General features: G+C 44.4%; 4 protein-coding genes and 1 pseudogene across 5 annotated transcripts in view; all 5 read left to right on the forward strand.

The window, feature by feature from the left end:
• The window catches only part of shtn3 (shootin 3), a gene marked incomplete at both ends in the record, with an annotated part of 41,952 nt that extends 40,358 nt beyond the window's left edge, over window positions 1-1,594 (forward strand). The window contains 2 exons of the mRNA XM_083914911.1: window positions 691-994; window positions 1,438-1,594. Coding sequence (XP_083771037.1) covers window positions 691-994; window positions 1,438-1,594 — 461 coding nt within the window. The remainder of the gene's footprint in view (window positions 1-690; window positions 995-1,437) is intronic.
• A 6,255-nt stretch (window positions 1,595-7,849) lies between these two features.
• LOC310948595 (histone H2A-like) lies at window positions 7,850-8,683 on the forward strand. The gene has a single exon (XM_083915775.1). It carries the CDS (start codon window positions 7,943-7,945, stop codon window positions 8,327-8,329), a length of 387 nt encoding a protein of 128 aa, XP_083771901.1. The 5' UTR covers window positions 7,850-7,942; the 3' UTR covers window positions 8,330-8,683.
• Window positions 8,684-11,084: 2,401 nt separating this feature from the next.
• Window positions 11,085-16,414, forward strand: LOC310948709 (E3 ubiquitin-protein ligase TRAIP-like). The gene is made up of 2 exons (XM_083915917.1): window positions 11,085-11,165; window positions 14,370-16,414. The coding sequence occupies exon 2, from the start codon at window positions 14,428-14,430 to the stop codon at window positions 15,766-15,768; it is 1,341 nt and encodes a 446-aa protein (XP_083772043.1). The 5' UTR covers window positions 11,085-11,165; window positions 14,370-14,427; the 3' UTR covers window positions 15,769-16,414.
• A 1,084-nt stretch (window positions 16,415-17,498) lies between these two features.
• LOC310948584 (histone H4-like) lies at window positions 17,499-17,809 on the forward strand (annotated as a pseudogene). The gene has a single exon. The product of its transcript is annotated as a histone H4-like (transcript).
• A 2,906-nt stretch (window positions 17,810-20,715) lies between these two features.
• LOC310948540 (histone H4) lies at window positions 20,716-21,027 on the forward strand (the record flags this gene model as incomplete). Its single annotated transcript, XM_083915703.1, has 1 exon — window positions 20,716-21,027. The coding sequence occupies one exon, from the start codon at window positions 20,716-20,718 to the stop codon at window positions 21,025-21,027; it is 312 nt and encodes a 103-aa protein (XP_083771829.1).
• Window positions 21,028-22,287: the final 1,260 nt, after the last annotated feature.

Genomic DNA, 22,287 nt, shown 5'->3' on the forward strand with positions numbered 1-22,287 from the left:
GTTTCAAATTAAAACAATGATTCATAACTGCACTATGAAAAAACAGTAATCCAGCTTTACGTAAAACAAATATAAAACAATGAGAATCAGCAGTTACTTACATATAATCAGTCATTTATTTTACAGTGGATCCTTTTTTAAAGAGCTAAAATCATTATTTCCTCAACGTTTTAATGGTGTTTTTATTATGCCAAGATATTTTCCATCTCATCTCATCTTCAGCCTCTTATCCGGGGTCAGGTCGCGGGGGCAGCAGCTTTAGCAGGGGACCCCAAACTTCCCTTTCCCGGGCCACATTAACCAGCTCTAACTGGGGGATCCTGAGGCGTTCCCAGGCCAGTGTGGAGATCTAATCTCTCCACCTGGTCCTGGGTCTCCCCCGAGGCCTCCTCCCAGCTGGACGTGCCTGGAACACCTCCCTAGGGAGGCGCCCAGGGTTCATCCTTACCAGATGATCCTGAACCACCTCAACTGGCTCCTTTCAACGCAAAGGAGCAGCGGCTCTACTCCGAGTTCCTCACGGATGCTGAACTTCTCCCCCTCTCTCTAAGGGAGACTCCAGCCACCCTCCTTTTATTATATAGAATACATTTTTCAGTGTGTATCAGTTCCTTTTGAACACTTTCAGCATATTTTAACAATACGGTGATCATTTAGGTCACTATAATCTCGTTTCCTCTCTGTTTCCAGATGAGCGGGAGGGCCAGATGAGCCACGTCTCGTCCTCAGACAGCCTGAACGGGATGCGCACCAGCAGCGACTCGGGCAAGGATCCGGAGGGGCCGACGGGGCCGAGCGTCCCCTCGGACTCTGCGGGTCCCAGGATCGGCTCAGAGAGAAGGGGGTCGGGACCGGGGCCCGTGGTGGCCAGGAGGAAGAGCTCCGACACGGGCAAGGAGCCCCGAGTGGGCTCCTGGCAGGAGAGGAGGTCCTGCAGCTCTCTGTCTGAGAAGGAAACGGCCGAGTCACCGCTCAGCAACGGCTGCGTCAACAGGTGGGGTTTCAGAAACACGGACGACACTAGATCATAAAGTTTTGCAAACACATCGGAGATCACAGTTACCCATAGGAAGTTCTATACTTTTGGTTGAAAGTTAATGTCACAGGTAACATGAATTATGGACACACCTTGCTAACTAAGCTAGTGCTAACGTTAGTTGGTAATTTAGCATTTGGCTTAGTGCTCCTCCCCAGCTCCGACCTCTAGTCCAAATATAACTCTTCCGAGCCTGGACCGGCTCCAAAGAAAAGGAAGGTGGTGACGGTCAAAAATGTCAAACTCAAGGCTTCAAACTGTTCCACACACAAACGGGGGACGTTACGGTGGAAATGACCGCTTCTTTTAACCAATCCACTGGGCTAGCTATCTTACAAAGAAGTATAGTATCGTTTGGTTTGACCTCTGACCTTTGCTGTCTGTTTGTCTCTGCTCCACAGTGTGGGGGAGGACGATCAAAAGGCAACGGAGAAGTGCGCCCAGTCAAACGGAGTCGAACACGCCGGACCCGGTGAGGACGCACGCACCACCACCACCACCACCACCACCACTGTCTGCGCCGGCCCGGTCAATGGCAGCGCCGACGCCGAGTGCTAGGATGGACTCTAGAGGATCCCGGGCTGGTTTCTGTAATCTGATCAATGCATTTACGGGCCGATGTGAGAGTGGGTTTTAGCTGTTCTTGGTGTGAACGCACCTCAACACGTGTAGCCATTGTAGAAGCCCTACCCTTCAGTTAGCTCAGCGTAGTTTTTATTTCCGTCGGCCTGAAACAGCTTGAAAACTAAGATAAAATACGAGGGTGAAAGCGCTGAGTCATCCAGAAGTGACATGACTGCGACTGCTTTCCCTCATGAGATGTTTTTGTTAAAAGAAAATATGGTCAACAAACGTACAAATGGACCGTCGTAGAGGTGGCGGGTCTTCCAGTGTCTCGGAAAGTACGGAAAAGGAACAAATCCTGATGCAAAAACGTTGTTTATCTTTCATACTTTTTTGTAAACACTGCTTTTTTTCTTACTCTGTACCTTTAGGCAGGTGGAAAAGGGTAAATATATTACTCCTTAATTGAATTTGCATGCACAGCTCAATAAAACTGCATGTAAAGGCCCCGAATAATCAGGCTCATTTACAAAAAGCGTGGCGACACAGTCGTCGTTGTGGGGCTTTCTACGATGGCCGAAGACATTATCGGAGCTTTTTGTGAATCTGCTCTACATCTTACTTTGAAGGTTTCTGAAAACAGACCCGTGGATCCCCGGGGACAGGCTGACCTGACCGAACCGTACGAGGGAAGCTGCACTTTGTTTTTGCACAGAACTTCAGTTTTCAGTTCGGACACTTGTACAACGACTGCAGCGCTTTAGGCTGGTGTCTTTTCTTTTTCTATTGGATGCACAAAGAGTCTGTTCGATATCACTTTGTGTCGTCATGAGGAATGCACCGTACGGTTTAGATTCAAGGGGCGGCATTACAGAAAGTTTCTCTTATCTCAGTTTATGATGACATGATGTTTGGCATTACAGAAACATGTTCATTAGCTGCATTTAGGGGAAAATCCTCTCTCATCTGAGGATAGGAATTTATAGTCATTACAGAACCGTCCTAACTGAAGAAATTCCTACGTTAGGACGGGACAGACCCTGTCCTTAAACAAAAATATTATATGTAAAAGTCTGTTTAACAAAGACAAATTACCCAGCTGAATCTCGACCACCATTCCCCTTTACTGTTAGCTATTGTTAGCAAAACAGTAGCTAACAAAGGTAGCTAATATAAAGCTAGCAAAAGGGAGTTAGCTTGATGTCAGATCACTAACACTGATGTCAACGGAGAAATATGTTGCTCACGTTTTTAAGGTGACATGAATTATCGCTACTAAGAAAAGTTCAAGGCTAACACTTATAGATGTATGCTAGCCTTGCATTAGCTAGCTGGCTAGCGTTTTGCTAACAGGAAAGTGGAAAGGTGACTGAGGTTCTGGCAGTATTTAAAAAATTCGAACTCAAAGTTGAGTGGTTGTGTATTGTTTCCTGCGCCATCTTCGCTGATGTTAGGCTGAAATGCATTCTGGGATACCTGGTTGTCTGAAGTCAACACGAGTCACCTCAGATGCCTCCTCGATAAAATGGGCAGAGCCAGTCACATCCGGGCATTTGGACCGTACTTGGCGAGATGAGGACTATTGAATTGCAACAGTACAGTGCAACAGTAGTAGTAGGGCTGTGACTGATGACGTTTCTCAAGTCCAGCTCCTTTCCAAGCTTGGTACCTGGCAGAAGCTGTCAAATTTCCCCTTCACTGTTGGCTAAAGTTAGCTAGCTATAATGACTCAATTCCTACCCTCGGATGAGATAGGATTTTTTCCATAAATGCAGTGAATTAACATGTTTTGTTAATACCAAACATCGTGTCGTCCTAAACTGAGATAAGACAAGATTCAGACTTGGGAACTTCCTGTAACGAGGCTCCAGCTCTCCCACTCCTTCTGCTTCTCCTCGTCTTTCCTAATTAGCGGGGCTGCACAACGGATTTAAGGTAGAATCACATGTTGGGAGCTTCATCAGTGGCATTACGCAAACGCAACTTACTTTGATGCAAACAGTGTGTTGAAACACGCTTTCCCTTCCACCACTGAGGAAGATATCCCCCATTAGGCCTGGGACACACTTTTTTGAAAACTGTTAAATTGAGACAAACTAAACATTCTTTGTTAATGGTTCATTTTACATCAGTTTTACAGACGTCTGATTGAAGTTCTTGAAGTTCTTGAAGGTCCAGAACCCTTAAGCTCTAACTGACTGATGTCTTGAGCCTGAGTTGTGCAGCCCTGACCGTAGCATCCAGGGCCACGTTCAGTCTGAAAACGCTCTGCACCTACCTTTGCGGTTTCTGGGTTGAACAACGCGTTGCCTCAAAACGGTGAGCGACAGCTTTGGGGTACATTTTCTATCGTTTGGTGGGTGTGTCAAAGGTGTTAGCCAATCAGCAGCGATGTGTATTTAAATTGTGTTAAAAAGGTACGTATACAACGGGGTGTTCAACGCACCATCGTTTTAGTTTTAATGAACACTTTTCTACGTTTTGTCAGGGCTGAACACAACCCCAGGTTTTCCTGCACTTCTTCTGTTTAGTCCAGGAGTGGCCCTCCAGGACCCGAATTTCCTACCCCTGGTTTAGTCTGTAGACTGTATAAAAGAGATTGACGCAGCTACCGTTACGTAGCCCGCTGGTTTGTGGACTGACGTTTTGAAGCCTCGAGTTTGGCATTTTGAAACAGGACGTGGCCACGTAGGGTTCAGCTAGCTAACATTAGCTTTGTCAGCTGATCGAGACGTTTTTAAGGTGAACATTTTTAGGCTCAATTTCTCATTGACTTCTATTCAAGCAAACTTCCTTATGCAACTAGTGGAGTGGCCCCCTGCTGGACATCAGAAAGAGTTTAAGCCACTTCCATATTGGCTTCACTTTCCAGACCAAGAAGCTACGTCCATCTTTATTGTACAGTCTTTGGTTTAGTCCAACCTCTTCCTGAGTCTAAATGGAGGGAGATTGACTGAAAACACCTAGGAACACTATAATAATAAAGCCAGGGTTATTGAAGCAGGAAACCGGTGGATTGCTTACTCCAGGTAGGGAATGAGTCCTTACCCCAAGTGAAGGAGTTCAAGTACCTCGGGATCATGTTCACGAGTGAGGGGACGATGGAGCGTGAGTTTGGTCGGAGAATCGGAGCAGCGGGGGCGGAGCTGCAGTCGCTCTACCGCACCGTTGTGACGAAAAGAGAGCTGAGGAAGGCAAAGCTCTGGATCTACCGCTCAGTCCTGGTTCCTACCCTCACCTGTGGTCATGAAAGCTGGGTCAGGACCCAAAGAACCAGGTTGCGAGTACAAGCGGCCGAAAAGTGTTTCCTCAGGAGGGGGTCTGGAGTCGCCCTTAGAGAGAGGGGGAGAAGTTCAGCATCCGTGAGGAACTCGGAGTAGAGCCGCTGCTCCTTTGCGTTGAAAGGAGCCAGTTGAAGTGGTTCAGGATCATCTGGTAAGGATGAACCCTGGGCGCCTCCCTAGGGAGGTGTTCCAGGCACGTCCAGCTGGGAGGAGGCCTCGGGGAAGACCCAGGACCAGGTGGAGAGATTAGATCTCCACACTGGCCTGGGAACGCCTCAGGATCCCCCGGTTAGAGCTGGTTAATGTGGCCCGGGAAAGGGAAGTTTGGGGTCCCCTGCTAAAGCTGCGATGAGATGAGATGTTATTGAAACAAACAAACAATGCACAGGGAGAGGCACTTTTCCGTTCTTCCACTCTCGCTGCTGAGGATCTGGTTCAGGTTTCAGCGCGTTGACCATCAGCGTGCGGTATAAGGCCTGAGGTGGAAACGTGGAATAGACTGATGTGACTGATATTTCAGACTTAGAGGAAGAACAGAGAGTAACGACGGTGGCACAGATCCAACTGAATCACACCTTACAGAAATGCTCTCAGGGTCCATGGGACATTCACCAAACCCACTCACCGTCACTGTGGGACGAACGAATAAGAAGCCATTTTTTTTTAAAACCAGTGGTTGAATGAGCAAAAGATTTGAGCAGCTTCGTGTTCTTTCTCTACCTCTCCATAGACACCTGCCTCTATACCTTTACGTCCTGAATTACATTTTGTGGCGTGAATACGGTCATTGCGCCTCCACCTGAGATGTCTTCCACGCGCCTTCCTCCACTAAATCCGCCCTGCGCGCACAAATGCTGAGACGCCCGCAACATCTCTGCACTCGGTCAACTGTACCCCCCACATCACCGTGCGTTCCTTGACTTTTATTTTGTAGGGCTGTACCGTCTATATAGCTTTTCCTGACACGCGATGCAACATTTAAGGGCGCACTCACACTGTCCATCCGTACCGTGCCCAAGCACGTTTCAGGGCTAAAGTCTAGTTCATTTGACCACGGCCCGTTTGGGAGAGGTGGGCTTTTGTAAAGCGCGTTTGCTCGTGTACGAGCACGAGGCCTACGGCGGTTCTGAGGTCATTTCCTGTGCGCCTGTTGGGACGTAGAAAAAAGAAGGAGGGACCATGCGCGGACATTTCAAACAATGGCGGTGAAAGGTTCACGTTGGTGTGATGCGGAGGTGGAGTGTTTACTGCAGATTTGGTCGATGAAAAGATTCAAAAACAGTCGGACAAGACTGTTTTTTACCTCCCAGGACTGGGAGGAGGCCTCGGGGAAGACCCAGGACCAGGTGGAGAGATTAGATCTCCACGCTGGCCTGGGAACGCCTCAGGATCCCCCAGTTAGAGCTGGTTAATGTGGCCCGGGAAAGGGAAGTTTGGGGTCCCCTGCTAAAGCTGCTGCCCCCGCGACCCGACTCCGGATAAGAGGCTGAAGATGAGATGAGATGAGTCAGACAAGACGCACAAAAACTCCGAGGTCTACGGAAAGATCTGGAAACAAAGCCACGCATCGCCATGACGTCATCAATGCGTGTGACGTGTTACGGCGTGATGACGTATAGGCAGCAAGAAGCATTCTCCGAGGCCCAGGTAGTGTGAGTACAAACGGGCCTGGAGGGGGGGACAAGGACCCTAAAGCACGGGGCACGGGACGGAGGCACAGTGGGAGTGCGCCCTAAGAACAGTATGCAATTACATTAAATAAGGCACATTGGTACGATGCTTTCACACTTCGTCATTCTTTCGTAAAAACACAGGATCACGTTTTAAAGAGTGCATTTTGTTGGTGTTTTATTCTGATGCAGAGGAGCCGCTCAGCTGCTGCAGGCCTGGAGGATGTTATGCATATCGAGTCCTCGCACAGGCCTTCAGACGCACGGCAGCTGGGCGGGTTGTGTGTCCGGTCCTTCTACCCATTGCGTAGTTGTGTAACCAAGTGGCTACTTAAAGGGATTTGCTGTATCCGACAGAGTTTGGGTGACTATAGCTATTGTGTGTGTTTGGGATATAAATGGAGTGTTAAACAAAGTTTTTTAAAACATGGATTTTCATTTTAGCATCACTTGAAATAAATTGAGATGAAAACGAGCGTGCGTTTGTCTTTGTTTGTGTCAAAAGTCAACTTTAATGTCAATAAGAGTCAGACGTACAGAAGAATGGATCAGACGTTTCTCTCAGACCCACGGTGCAATAAACAAAATATACATACAATAAATAAATAACGTTTAATTCTAAATAGTGCTTAAGAGAAATAGAAAAACACAAAGAAATATAAAAACAGGGGATGAAAATGTGCAGTGTAAAGGACAAACTGTGCAATATATCAACTATATAAATATAAATAAAACTGAAACAACAGTTAAATTATAATAATAAATATATTGTATTACCCTTTATTAATATAATTATATTATATTACCCCCCTTCCCCGGCTCCTTAAATATTAATTTTATTTTTAATATTATTTTTTTACCTAAATGGCCTTAATACAAAGTACAAAACATGATGTATTCTTTTATTTATTCATGTTTTAATATTTATCTAATATATTTATTTAATTTATTTACCTAAAATGACCTTACTACAGCGTTGTAAACTACACAACATGATGTATTATCTTATTTATTCATTTATTATTATTTAATTTATTAATTTTTACCTAAAATAACCTTAATACAGCGTACAAAACATGATGTATTATTTTATTTATGTATTTCTTATTTATTTTCATTCGTGGCGTCTTATTTTGTAAATCTCAGATTCCCCGGGGCGGAAGTTGTGGTAACGGAGTCTTCTCTGATTGGACGATTACACTCCCGCCCCAACTGACCAATGAGCGAAGAGATCAGAACTATATAATGTTAGCTGCTGCTACAGCTGTACCTCAACACGGAACCGAGCTAAACCGAACCAAAACAAACCAAAACCGAACCCAACCGAGCTAAACCGAGTCAGACCGAGTCAGACCGAGTCAAACCGAACCGTTTAAGCAACCCGGAAGATGTCCGGAAGAGGGAAAACCGGCGGAAAGGTGCGTGCTAAGGCCAAGTCCCGCTCCTCCCGGGCCGGGCTCCAGTTCCCCGTGGGCCGCGTCCACAGGCTCCTGAGGAAGGGCAACTACGCCCAGCGCGTCGGTGCCGGGGCCCCGGTGTACCTGGCGGCGGTGCTGGAGTACCTGACCGCGGAGATCCTGGAGCTGGCCGGGAACGCCGCCAGAGACAACAAGAAGACCCGCATCATCCCCCGGCACCTGCAGCTGGCGGTCCGCAACGACGAGGAGCTCAACAAGCTGCTGGGCGGCGTCACCATCGCTCAGGGCGGCGTGCTGCCCAACATCCAGGCGGTGCTGCTGCCCAAGAAGACCGAGAAGGCCGCGAAGAGCAAGTGAAGCTCCGGGCAACTTCCACCGCCACTCCGGCTCTCTTTACCCCGCCACACCGGGTCTCTTTACCCCGCCGCTCCGGCTCTCTTTACCCAGACACACCGGCTCTCTTTACCCCGACACACCGGCTCTCTTTACCCCGACACACCGGCTCTCTTTACCCCGCCACTCCGGCTCTCTTTACCCCGCCACTCCGGCTCTCTTTACCCGGACACACCGGCTCTCTTTACCCCGACACACCGGCTCTCTTTACCCCGCCACACCGGCTCTCTTTACCCCGCCACTCCGGCTCTCTTTACCCGGACACACCGGCTCTCTTTACCCGGACACACCGGCTCTCTTTACCCCGACACACCGGCTCTCTTTACCCGGACACACCGGCTCTCTTTACCCGGACACACCGGCTCTCTTTACCCGGACACACCGGCTCTCTTTACCCGGACACACCGGCTCTCTTTACCCGGACACACCGGCTCTCTTTACCCGGACACACCGGCTCTCTTTACCCGGACACACCGGCTCTCTTTACCCGGACACACCGGCTCTCTTTACCCGGACACACCGGGTCTCTTTACCCCGACACACCGGCTCTTTTCAGGGCCACACACTCTCCTCTAATGGGCTCGATCCTCACCGACAACCGTGACTGTGTTTCACTGTTAATAACATTTAATGTGTTGATCAGAACTACGTGAAATTATATAAATTATTTAAAAATCCTCTTTGGAGACTTTGACCCTTAAAACCTTGTTCATTTTTGTTGTTTTTTTCTAATTTATGTGATTTTCATTGTGCTGCGTTTGGGGGTCATGGGTCTCTGTAGTTTCAGCATTATTTTAGGTAATAACAAAAAAGTATATTACAAAGGTAAAGGGGTAATTCTGAGAAAAACACAGAATTATAACAAATATATATATATATAAGGAAAAATTTGGATACATTGGAGATTTAAGTGGTAAATTTGAGGAAAAACACACAAACAAAGGTTTAAAGTACGTAAAGTTTGTGACTTTAAATTCAAAAAATTTCAGACTTTTTCTTGTAATTTTACGGTTTTATTTTCATTTTTTCCTCGTAGATTTACCACTTAAATCTTTGTTTGTGTCTTTTCCTCTGAATATTATTCAAAGTCAGCTTTAGTGTCACTTCTGCAACATTTGGACCAGAAACCAAGTTTCCATCTTCATCATTTTTCTTTTTTCAGGATCTTTTTGTTCCCAAATTCTTCATTTTCAGTAATTTAGTCTCGTTTTTATTGGGTCTCTCCTGAAGCTTTGCTTTCATGTTGTCAGACTCGACACAGTTTGAGATAAAAGATAAACTTTACTCACATTTGTCATGTTTTCATATATTGTGATGACGCTTTATCGGGTGTATTGTGTCGGGTAAGAGTCCCCTGGTGTTAGTGATGATGGTTAATAATGATGCACTCAGCAGGAAGCGTTTGGACTTTATTCAACTAGTTACTGCATATTTTAAACGTACTACATCATTTTTTTTTAGAAAACTTTATTGAATTCCAGAGTGTTTACAAGTCTCTCAATGCTTTTAATGTTTCACTGAAGCACTTTGAATTCCCTTGCTGTTGAATTGTGTTTTACAAACCCATAAATCCTGATTATCACAGGTGAAGCTGCATTTGACAGCTGCTGCATTAAAGTGATGAACACACAAATGCATCTGTAATATCAACTGTTGCTGTGTGTTGTTCTTAAACTGTCCATAAAAGTAAAGATGCACTGATCTGATATAAATCAGCTTATTTATCAGAAGAATGAGGCTTTGTTATTAATATCACACACAGCAAGTTAATGAAGTCACTGTTTGTTGGGTTTCAGGCAGCTGCTTTTCATGAATTTATTTATATATATATTTATATGTGACATTTAAAGTATCTGTTTGCAGGTCACTTTACATGCACAAGTTGTTTCCTCCTTTCTGCTGCTGATGCACACTTAATTTGTTAAAATACAACGTTTGTAAACCTTCAATTTCAAACACTTTTAAGCGCTTTTCAAGCTTTTCCAGCCCCTGGACAACTTATTTATACATACAGATATTTAAAAATCTGATTTCCCTTTTTTTTATTATTAAATCACGTTAAACTGGATGCTATTACGTTATAAAAGAACTAAAAATTGTTTCGTTATACCAGAAAAAGAAGAAGAATTCTCTTTAGTGTCATTAAACTGAGTACAATGACATGTTTTATGTATTATCCTGTACACACTTATCAAAACAATAAAATAAATCAAAACACAAAGACTAAGGCAACAGCTGGCGTGGAAACAAGAGTTTAAAATGTACATTTACAAAAGGGTACAGTATTATTATTATACCTTAATAATAATGACATGATATTTTTATTCTATAGCTGTTTATTGTGAAAGAAATGCAAATACAGTTTACTTCACTTTATCCAAAATTCAAGCACTTTTCAAACGTTGGTGACATTAAATTCAAGCATTTTCAAGGATTTCAAACACTTTTAAATGAAATGTTTGCTTAAAATGAACCTTTCTAACTTATTTTACGGGACAATGAAACTTTAAATATGACGCATTTACGTTTATTTATTAAAAAAAACACCAATATCGAAGGGGAGTTTGGTGAACCCGTGCTTTTATTTTGAAGGACGTTCACAGTAAGCGGAAACGCCGTGTCTCTGTCTGCTCTGAGGCTGCCTGTCCTCTCTTAGGTCCGCAGACGGCCTTTATAAGCAGACACCCGTCTCCTGCGGATGAACACTTTCTCCACACAACCGGAAGCAGGTTTTTTTGAATCAGTAACGGACGCGGACGCCGACTGAGCGTTAAACACCAACGAAGAAGAGCACTCGGCTGTGAGTTTGACTTCTTTTTGACGTTTAAAATGAGAATAAAACATAAACAAAGAGGTGAAAAACAAAAGTAACGTTAGCAGCAGTGAAAGTCAATAAATAGTGATAAAATAAGAAGTTATCAGATGACGTAAATACCCTAAAAGCGCCGCACACACGCCGAGTTTTGATGCTTTTTTGTTCCGTGACGAGGAAACTGTTGAATCTACTGTTGCGTTTGTTTCATAAACACAGTGAAGTTTTGTGAAAGTGAAGTTTATTTAACAGTAAAATCAAACTACTAAAAGAAGAAAGCATCCTCGTGTTTACAGCTCATGTGTTCACAACCAAAGAAAACATGTTTATAGTAAAGATTCAAGTTCCAAGAAGCTTCATTTATTAAATGATTGTGCAACAGTTTCAACACAAAGATGGGAAAGGATCAGAGTAACAATAAGCATAAAAACATCAATCAAATCAAAATAAAGCAAACGTAAAATAAATCAAACAATAACTAAATGTGACAGAGTGCAACAGACATCGTGGTTAAACGCAGGTTTATACAATATACAACAATACGCAGCGTGCAGTTTAGCAGCAGATTAAATCAAATAAGTACAAACTAAAGAAGTGAGAAGGAGCGATAAGTGATAACAGTGTTAAACGTGGAGCACGGCGAGGTCTGGAGAAATACAGGACACTGTAAATGAGTTAATCTCGGTCCACAGATCAGGAGTAAAGTCCCAGAACCAGAACAGACGAGAACAGGTTTCAGTAAGAGCTTTTCCATCGATATCATTCTGCAATTTTTATAAGAAATGTTTGGCTGGATAGAATTTAATCTCATCTTCAGCCTCTTATCCGGGGTCAGGTCTCGGGGGCAGCAGCTTTAGCAGGGGACCCCAAACTTCCCTTTCCCGGGCCACATTAACCAGCTCTAACTGGGGGATCCTGAGGCGTTCCCAGGCCAGTGTGGAGAGTTAGGGCGCACTCACACTGTCCTTCCGCACCGGGCCAACCCCTGTTTTTCAGCTAAAGCCTAGTGCGTTTGACCAGTGTGAGTGTAACCGCTCCGCGCACAACTGCGGACAGCGGGCCGTCCACCACCAGGACGAGAGAGGTGGGCTTTTTTAGAGCGTGTTTGCACATGTATGAGCGCGCGCACGTGTACGAGCACGAGGCCTACAGCGGTTCTGAGGTCATTTCCTGTGCGCCTGTTGGGACGTAGAAAAAATAAGGAGGGACCATGCGCGGACATTTAACAACAACAACAATGACGGCGAAAGGTTCACGTTGGTGTGATGCGGAGGTGGAGTGTTTACTGCAGATTTGGTCGATGAAAAGATTCAAAAACAGTCGACAAGACGCACAAAAACTCCGAGGTCTACGGAAAGATCTGGAAACAAAGCCACGCATCGCCATGACGTCATCAATGCGTGTGACGTGTTACGGCGTGATGACGTATAGGCAGCAAGAAGCATTCTCCGAGGCCCAGGTAGTGTGAGTACAAACGGGCCTGGAGGGGGGGACAAGGACCCTAAAGCACGGGGTACGACAGGTGGAGAAGTTCAGCATCCGTGAGGAACTCGGAGTAGAGCCGCTGCTCCTTTGCGTTGAAAGGAGCCAGTTGAGGTGGTTCAGGATCATCTGGTAAGGATGAACCCTGGGCGCCTCCCTAGGGAGGTGTTCCAGGCATGTCCAGCTGGGAGGAGGCCTCGGGGAAGACCCAGGACCAGGTGGAGAGATTAGATCTCCACACTGGCCTGGGAACGCCTCAGGATCCCCCAGTTAGAGCTGGTTAATGTGGCCCGGGAAAGGGAAGTTTGGGGTCCCCCTCCTAGAGCTACTCCCCCCGCGACCAGACCCCGGATAAGAGGCTGAAGATGAGATGAGATGGATAGTTTTGTCTGCGACTGACACTTGAGAGGCATCCTTAAGAAATAAAGCTGTATCATCTGCCGGCTGACTGGTGATTATTTCCCTGTTGGGGATAGTAAAACCTTTCAGAGGGCAGGCTTTGATCTGTAGATGTAGTTTTACATCTAGAAGGAAGAGATGTACGGACAGAGGGCATCCTTGAAGAACGCCACGATTTAACGGAAATCTTGGAGAGGTACCGCGACTTAATTCAATAGAACTATTTCCATTTGTATATAATGTTCTAACTAATTTACAAAACAAATTGCCAAAACCAAATTTACTTAGAGGTACCGTCGTAAAATCATGCTCTAAGGAATCAAAAGCTTCATGAAAGTCTAGGAAAAGAATATAACTGTCGTCTTGTCGTCATCTGAGTAATCTAATACATCTAAAACAAACTACATTATTAGAGATATGTCTGTTTTGCATAAACCCTGATTGACACTCATCTATTATGGTATCTAGTGTAGATTTCAGCCTGTTAGCTAAAACAAGTGCAAAAATCTTGTAAATGATTATTTTATAATGATATTGGGCGCCAATGATCTAATAGGAGGCGATCCTTCTTAGGGCGCACTCACACTGTCCTTCCGCACAACAGGTTTTTCTGGTCAAGTCTAGTGCGTTTGACCAGTGTGAGTGCAACCACTCTGCGCATAACTGCAGCCAGCTGGCCGTCCACGGCCCGTCTGAGAGAGGTGGGCTTTAGTAAATCAGGTTTGCACATGTACGAGCATGACCGTGCGTACGAGCACAAGCACGAGGCCTACGACGGTCCTGACGTATTTTATGTACGCCTGTTGGGACATAGAAAAAAGAAGGAGGGACCATGCGCGGACATTTTAAACAATGGCGGTGAAAGGTTCACGTTGGTGTGATGCGGAGGTGGAGTGTTTACTGCAGATTTGGTCGATGAAAAGATTCAAAAACAGTCGACAAGACGCACAAAAACTCCGAGGTCTACGGAAAGATCTGGAAACAAAGCCACGCATCGCCATGACGTCATCAATGCGTGTGACGTGTTACGGCGTGATGACGTATAGGCAGCAAGAAGCATTCTCCGAGGCCCAGGTAGTGTGAGTACAAACGGGCCTGGAGGGGGGGACAAGGACCCTAAAGCCCAGGGCGCGGTGCGGGAGGACAGTGTGAGTGCGCCCTTAGGTTTAGGAATGAGGGTGATAAGTCCTTGACACAGTGTGGGGGCGAGTGAACCTCTGTCTATACTTTCTTTTACACTTTTAGGAATGGGGCTACATTTTTGCGTTTGACCTTTGTCTGACAGTTTTCTGTTTCCGCACGTTGTTCCAGATGTTTGACGTCACTTCCGGGACCCGAAGTCTCTGATGCGCTTCCTGTGACGGCCAAGATGCCCATGCGAGCGTACTGCACCATCTGCTCCGACCTCTTCGACCGCTCCACAGACGTCGCCGCCATCCACTGCGGACACACTTTCCACTACACATGTCTCCTCCAGTGGTTCCAGACGGCGCCCACCAAGAACTGCCCCCAGTGCAGGAAACAGGTCAGCACCAGGCACATCATCAACAAGCTGTACTTCGACGTCGGCGGGGAGGATGAGGAGGCCGCCGCGGACCCCGAGACGTTACAGAACGAGCTGGACAGACTGAAGGTGCTCCTGAGCTCCAAAGAGCGAGACTGGCGAGACAAGCAGAAGGGTCTGGAGAGCCTGAAGGAGGCGGCGGACAAGCAGAGGAGGGACCTGGAAGGCGTTCGCAAAGAGCTCGCCGAGAAGGAGATGCTGTGCTGCGCGCTCAGGAAGCAGATGGGCTTCCTGGAGACGCAGCAGAAGGAAACTCAAGCGGCCAAGGAGGAAACCCGCAGACTCAGGACCAGGGTGAAGGCCTTCGAGAGCCTGGAGGTGTTGTTGCAGGGCCAGAGGACGGAGGTGGAGTCCATGATCGCGGACATGGGCGTGAGCCAGGCAGCGGTGGAGCAGCTCTCCATCTACTGCATCTCCCTCAAGAAAGAGTACGACAGTCTGAAAGGCAACCTGAAGTCTTCCAACGACATGTGCGAGAAGCTGAAGAGGGAACTCCTCTCCGCGAACAACAAGTTGCACAAAGCGGCGGCGGAGGGGAGTCAGGCGAGAGAGGCCGCGGCGTCCCTGCAGAAGGACCTGGCGAACGCCGACAAGCAGATCTGCAGCCTCCAGAAGAAGGTGGAGTTCCTCCAGAGGACCCTGAGCACCCCGTCGCGCACCAACGAGGCCCTCAGTCGGCTCGTCTTCGAGAGCCCGGCGCCGGCGGAGCTGAAGCCGCCCCGCCTCCACGAGCCCGCGGAGGGCAAGGACATCGACCTCAACATGACCTACGACGTCGCCACGCCGGACGACGGCACCAAGAGGCAGACGCAGATCCACTCCAAGAAGATGCGGCTCGATCCTCTGGCACCGTCCGTCTCCAGACACAAGGAGAGAAGTTCGGCGCGCGACGAGGACGCAGTCGCGGACGCCGTGTTCAGGAACTCCTTCCTCTTGAAAAAGAAGACTTTCGGCAGCATGTTGGACCCTCAGAGGACGCCCGGGGTCATGAGGAGCGGGTACGACGGTTTGGGAGGGCGCACCAAGTTCATCCAGACGTCGTCGTTAGCGGAGATTCGCCCTCTGATGAAGGCGAAGAGGAAAAAAGTCACCAGGCCTCAGCCCAAGATCGCAGCGTGCCTGACTCTGGACGGCTTCCTCCAGTGAAGGGGGACCCCTCAAGGGGGCGCGGGGTCCAAGGTCAGGGCACGTGATACTGCGGCGCGTGATGGTCGGGCACTTCTGCCGCTCGGCACTAAACAGGAACTGGATTAACTTTATTTAAACGCGGTGACCTTTGACCCTCCCTCTGGTGACGTTAGCGAACCGGCTGCGCTTTCTTTTTCGTGTTGACCTGAACTCCTCATCGTCGTCGTCGTTGTTGTTGTTGTTGTTGTTGTTGTTGTTGTTGTTGTTCTTGTTTCTTGGAGCTTTTTTTCTCGTTGGTTTCTTTGTGCGTCTTCTTTCAGGACCAATCAAATGTCAGCGCTTTGTTCTCTGTACGTATAAAAGTGAACTGTTGTGTGTAAATACTTTTGTCTGAAACATCGACACGTGGAAATACTTTAATGTTTGTTTGTATTGTTTGCTGCCAGGTGTAAAAACCTACTCATAATAAACAGTACTTTGTTTTTTTAAGTATTAAGTAGTAAAGTATTTGAATTTTGGATTAGAGCGTTAAATTATCGGCATTTCTTTCAAAACAAACGACTAAAGAATGTGAATTTAATCTAAATTCTTCTCCATCTGTTGTTGCGAAACACAGTTTTAGGTGTTTGTTGCATAATACTTTTTATTTTTAACGTGATTAAAAGAACAATACATTCTTTTTATTGTGTGTTTGTAGAAATATGTCATTAACGTATGGGGCGTGAAATTAGGAAAGCACCAATAGAAAGACAGAACAGCAGCTGATTATTAATATTTAGAGATCGTACGATGCACGGTACTGGGGAAACTCTGGGATTAAAGGGTGAAATGATGATTTATGGATTAAGGATTTTTGGGTTGGACAGCGAGTGGGGACATTTGATATTAGAGGGTTTTATAATAAAGTGTTTAAAAGGCGTTAAAATACTGTTTTGTGTATTCTGTGGATAAAACAACTAGATTTGCATCTATTTTTAGTCATTTTGCATCTTTTTGTGGTGGTTTTGCATCTATTTTTAGTCATTTTGCATCTTTTTCTGGTGGTTTTGCATCTATTTTTAGTCATTTTGCATCTTTTTGAGGTGGTTTTGCATCTATTTTTAGTCATTTTGCATCTTTTTGAGGTGGTTTTGCATCTATTTTTAGTCATTTTGCATCTTTTTGTGCTGGTTTTGCATCTATTTTTAGTCATTTTGCATCTTTTTGTGCTGGTTTTGCATCTATTTTTAGTCATTTTGCATCTTTTTGTGCTGGTTTTGCATCTGTTTTTAGTCATTTTGCATCTTTTTGTGCTGGTTTTGCATCTATTTTTAGTCATTTTGCATCTTTTTGTGCTGGTTTTGCATCTATTTTTAGTCATTTTGCATCTCTTTGTGCTGGTTTTGCATCTATTTTTAGTCATTTTGCATCTTTTTGTGGTGGTTTTGCATCTTTTTAGTCATTTTGTATCTTTTTGTGCTGGTTTTGCATCTATTTTTAGTCATTTTGCATCTTTTTGAGGTGGTTTTGCATCAATTTTTAGTCATTTTGCATCTTTTTGTGGTTGTTTTGCATCTATTTTTATGGATTTAAGGTTCTGGATCACTCCCCACCAGTTGGTGGCGGTAACGCGAGTTGGTAAAAACCAGAAAAGACAGGGGGAGGAGGCTGCCTGTCCTCTCTCAGGTCCGCAGACGGTCTTTAAAGCAACACACCGGCTCCATCGGAGCATCAGTTCTTCTACGGAACCAAACTAGCACCAACTCAGAATGTCTGGCCGCGGAAAAGGAGGCAAGGGACTCGGGAAGGGGGCGCCAAGCGTCACCGCAAAGTCCTCCGTGATAACATCCAGGGCATCACCAAACCCGCCATCCGCCGTCTGGCTCGCCGCGGCGGAGTGAAGCGTATCTCCGGCCTGATCTACGAGGAGACCCGCGGTGTGCTGAAGGTGTTCCTGGAGAACGTGATCCGTGACGCCGTCACCTACACCGAGCACGCCAAGAGGAAGACGGTGACCGCCATGGACGTGGTGTACGCCCTGAAGAGGCAGGGCCGCACCCTGTACGGCTTCGGCGGTTAAACCGGGACCGACCCAACACGACACAACGGCTCTTTTAAGAGCCACACAAACCGCCTTAAGAGCACTTTTCCTGCGTTGTTTAAGTCTGATTCTTGCCTCTCTGACCTCAGAGTATCTGATTATTGTTCATAATTTACTTTACAATCAGTGTAAAGTTGTTACGGGTTCGTGAAACGGGGGATTTGACGTTGTTTTAATGTAAATTATTAGTCCTCGTTATCAGAGTACTACATTACCCACAATCCCTGTCAGAACAGCAGCGTCTCTGATTGGTGGAGCTCGATGTTGCTATGCAACCGTTGACCGAGCCCGCGAAAAACTAGGAGACAGCATTAACAAACCACATAACGCCAATTTTTTTATGTTCATAGTTTAACATTCAAGAGGAGCAGGTAAGTTAAAATAAACATTAATAAATAAAAGCTTATACTTATCGTAATTGTTGTGGGTCTTGGAACAAACTACGCTGTTGCCCGTAAAGATGGAATAATTATGATAACGGCTCTTTTAGAGCCACACAAACCGCCTGAAGAGCACTTTTCCTGCGTTGTTTAAGTCTTAAAACTATTTATTCTCAACCAGGACTTCGATTAGTGTCCATATTTAACTTTACATCAAATGTAAAGTGGTTACGAGTTCATGAAACGGAGGATTTAACGTTGTTTATAAACAAAACTACTATCCCGCCTTCGAGTACTACATTACCCACAATCCCTATCAGAACAGCGGCGTCTCTGATTGGTGGAGCTCGCTGTTGCTATGCCAACGTCGACTAAGCCCGCGAAAAGCTAGGAGGCAACTTTATTAACAATGATCTTTTCTATGTTCGTGCTTTTTTAACATTCAAAAGGAGCAAGTTCATTAAAATAAACAACTAAAAAAATAAATATTAATAAATAAAAGCGTATACTTATCGTAATTGTCGTTGTGCTTGTAATAAACTACAATGTTGTCTATAAATATGGACTAATTTTGACTCAACGGCTCCTTTTAGAGCCACAAACCTCCTGAAAATTAAAACTCCTGCTTCATGTTGTTTAATGAATAAAGTGTCAGGGTTCAGGGTTCGTGCAGGTGCTTGAGACCCTTTAAAAAGCTTAATATCAGCATTTATTTCAAAACACAACCATAGAATATGACTTGCATTCAATTTCCTATCCATCTGTTATTGAAAAACACAAATTTTAGTTGTTTATTGCATAATACTTTTTTATTTTTAACGTTTTTATAAAATAATACATTCTTTTAATTGTGTGTTTTTTAGAAATGTGTCATTAACCACGGCTGTGAGGGGCTGGAAAAGCCTGAATTTGACCTTGGAAATGTTTAATATTTAATGTTATTCACTTTAACTGTGTTGTATTTATGGTTTCTCCAGAGTCTTGCCTTTATGGTGCTTTATTTTCATGTTCGTACATTTAAGAAGCCAAAGTTGTGCTTTAACTCCACTTTACTTAACTGATAAGCTGTTTTTACAAAGTATGAATAATAATTAAAATGATTTAATAAGTTAAGCGACCCAGTAATTATTAAAATAAGCTTCATCTGCCACGTTAATGTGATTAATACATAAATAAACATGATTCTACATTAAAACTCTGTTCAGGTGCTTAAATCCTGGAAATCCTTGAATTTAAATGTTTTCAAGGTTTGAAAAGTGCTTTAAAATTGTGTCTTTCACAACAAATAGAGCAAGAATAGAAATGTAGTTTCTTATATTATGAGACAAACCTTTAGTTGTTTATAGCTTAATACCATCTCTCTCTTTAAACGTGATTTAAAAAGGTGAAATCATTTTTAATATGTATTTATGAATGTAATATTAACCACAGCTGTGAGAGGCTGGAGAAGCTGGAATTTGACCTTGGAAAAGGTTTGAACCCTGAATATTTAACGTTATTTTCTTTAACTGTGTTGTGTTTGTGGTTTCTCCAGAGTGTTTCCTTTATGCTTTATGCTTTATTTCCATGTTCGCACGTTTAAGAAGCCAAAATTGTTCTTTAAAAATCATTTCTCACCTTAAATCTGATGGTTTATGTTTCAGTAACTCATCGTACCATGTCACCGTCTGTGTTTATGCTTATTCATATATGCACCTTTATGTTTTACTGATCATTGATCCCCTTTTCTTTTTCTTTTTGTATCAGTCTTACTCATTATGTTTGTGTCATGTTTTATGTCTGTATTAAAAATAAATAAATACAAGGTTCGTTCACCTTTTCGGGGTCAAATTCAAGCACTTTACAAGCTTTTCCAGCTCCTTCCAGCTGTGGTAAACTTATTTATACAAATTCATAGATATTGAAAAGCATGATTTCCCTTTTTTTCCCATTAAATCACGTTAAACTAGATGATATTAGGTTATAAAAATTGTTTCCGTTATACCAGAAGGACAAAAAATGACATCTCTATTCTATAGTTGTTTATTGTGAAAGAAATCCAAATACAATTTAAAGCACTTTTTCCAAAATTGAAGCTTTTTTCAAACCTTGAGGACACCAAATTAAAATCAAAGTATTCAAGCACCACTAAAAAACCCTGAAAATAAGACAACACACTAAGCAAATCCTTTAAAAACACTTTTAAATCAAATGCTTGATTAAAATTCACCTCACTGGCCTTTGTAACTTCTCTTACAGGACAATGAAACTTTAAAAGATTGAAACTTTTATATATTTATCTATAAAAATGCCAATATTTAAGGGGAATTTGGTGAATCAGTGCTTTTATTTTGAAGGACGTGTACAGTAACCGGATATGCTGTTAAAAAAAGAGCGGCAGGAGAATTGGCGGGCTGAGCCGAGGCTGCCTGTCCTCTCTCAGGTCCGCAGACGTACTCTAAAGGTGCACACCGGCTCCACCGGAGCATCAGTTCATCTACGGAACTAAACTAGACCCAACTCAGAATGTCTGGCCGCGGAAAAGGAGGCAAAGGACTCGGGAAAGGAGGCGCCAAGCGTCACCGCAAAGTCCTCCGTGATAACATCCAGGGCATCACCAAACCCGCCATCCGCCGTCTGGCTCGCCGCGGCGGAGTGAAGCGTATCTCCGGCTTGATCTACGAGGAGACCCGCGGTGTGCTGAAGGTGTTCCTGGAGAACGTGATCCGTGACGCCGTCACCTACACCGAGCACGCCAAGAGGAAGACGGTGACCGCCATGGACGTGGTGTACGCCCTGAAGAGGCAGGGCCGCACCCTGTACGGCTTCGGCGGTTAAACCGGGACCGACCCAACACGACACAACGGCTCTTTTAAGAGCCACACAAACCGCCCAAAGAGCACTTTTCCTGCGTTGTTTAAGTCTGATTCTTGCCTCTCTGACCTCGATGTTTCAACACCAAATGTACCGTTGTTAAAAGTTAATGAAACGGAGGATTTAACGATGTTTTAAAGAAAACTACTATTTCGCGTTCTCAGAGTACTACATTACCCATAATCCCTTTCAGAACAGCGGCGCCTTTGATTGGTGGAGCTCGCTGTTGCTATGGAAACGCTGACTAAACCCGCGAAAGGCTAGGAAACAACATTAACAAAAGGTTCATGCTTTTTTTAACAATCAAAAGCAGCGTGTACATTAAAACAAGCAATATAATATGAATAAAAACAAGCTTATACTAGTTGTAGTTGTTGTGGGTATTGTTATAAACTGTTATAAACCCATAAAAATGGAATCATTTTGACTCAACCGACACAACGGCTCTTTCAAAAGCCATACAAACCGCCATAAGAGCACTTTTCCTGCGTTGTTTAAGTCTAATTCCGACCTCAGTAACTGTTTATTCTCAACCAGGACCTCGATTCTTGTTCATATTTAACTTGAAATTGACTGTAACGTTTTAAGGGTACATGTAACGGAGGATTTAACGTTGTTTTTAAAGAAAAAAACAGTTTACCGCATTCTCATACTACATTACCCACAATCCTGGTGGGAAGAGCGGCGTCTCTGATTGGTGGAGCTCCCTGTTGCTATGCAACCGATGACTGAGCCCGCGAAAAGCTAGGAGACAACTTTATTAACAAAAACAAGTTTTTTCTATGTTCACGACGTTTTTTAACATTTAAAAGAAGCAACTACAGCAAAATAAACAATAATAATAAATAAAAGCTTATACTAATTGTGATTGTTGTGGGTTTTGTAATAAACTACACTGTCGTAAATAAATATGGAATAACTTAGTGCTTAGACTCATTTCTCTCAATTTTAACATGCAGTTGAATCATCACTGGGACATGTTTGTAGATTGATAAATCAAACTATCAAGAATAAATCACATTGTCACAGTCACTTCATAAGAGGGGGTACAAAATAGTTTTCCAACTATATACAAACATATACACAGGGCGTCCCAAAAATGTATACACCCTTTAAATTATTAAGCAGGTGTTATTTAAACTCATTTTATAATCAAAATGTAATATTTACAAACATTGTAGTGTAGACTTTGTCTTTGAGGCATCTCCATAATATGTAGCTATC

Source organism: Echiichthys vipera, assembly GCF_963691815.1.
Source record: "Echiichthys vipera genome assembly, chromosome: 6".
NCBI classification, from domain to species: domain Eukaryota; kingdom Metazoa; phylum Chordata; class Actinopteri; order Perciformes; family Trachinidae; genus Echiichthys; species Echiichthys vipera.

What these genes read in the sequence shown, in the direction of transcription:
- LOC310948595 (XM_083915775.1), top strand. Translation starts at nt 7,943, where the DNA reads ATGTCCGGAAGAGGGAAAACCGGCGGAAAGGTGCGTGCTAAGGCCAAG.
- LOC310948709 (XM_083915917.1), top strand. Translation starts at nt 14,428, where the DNA reads ATGCCCATGCGAGCGTACTGCACCATCTGCTCCGACCTCTTCGACCGC.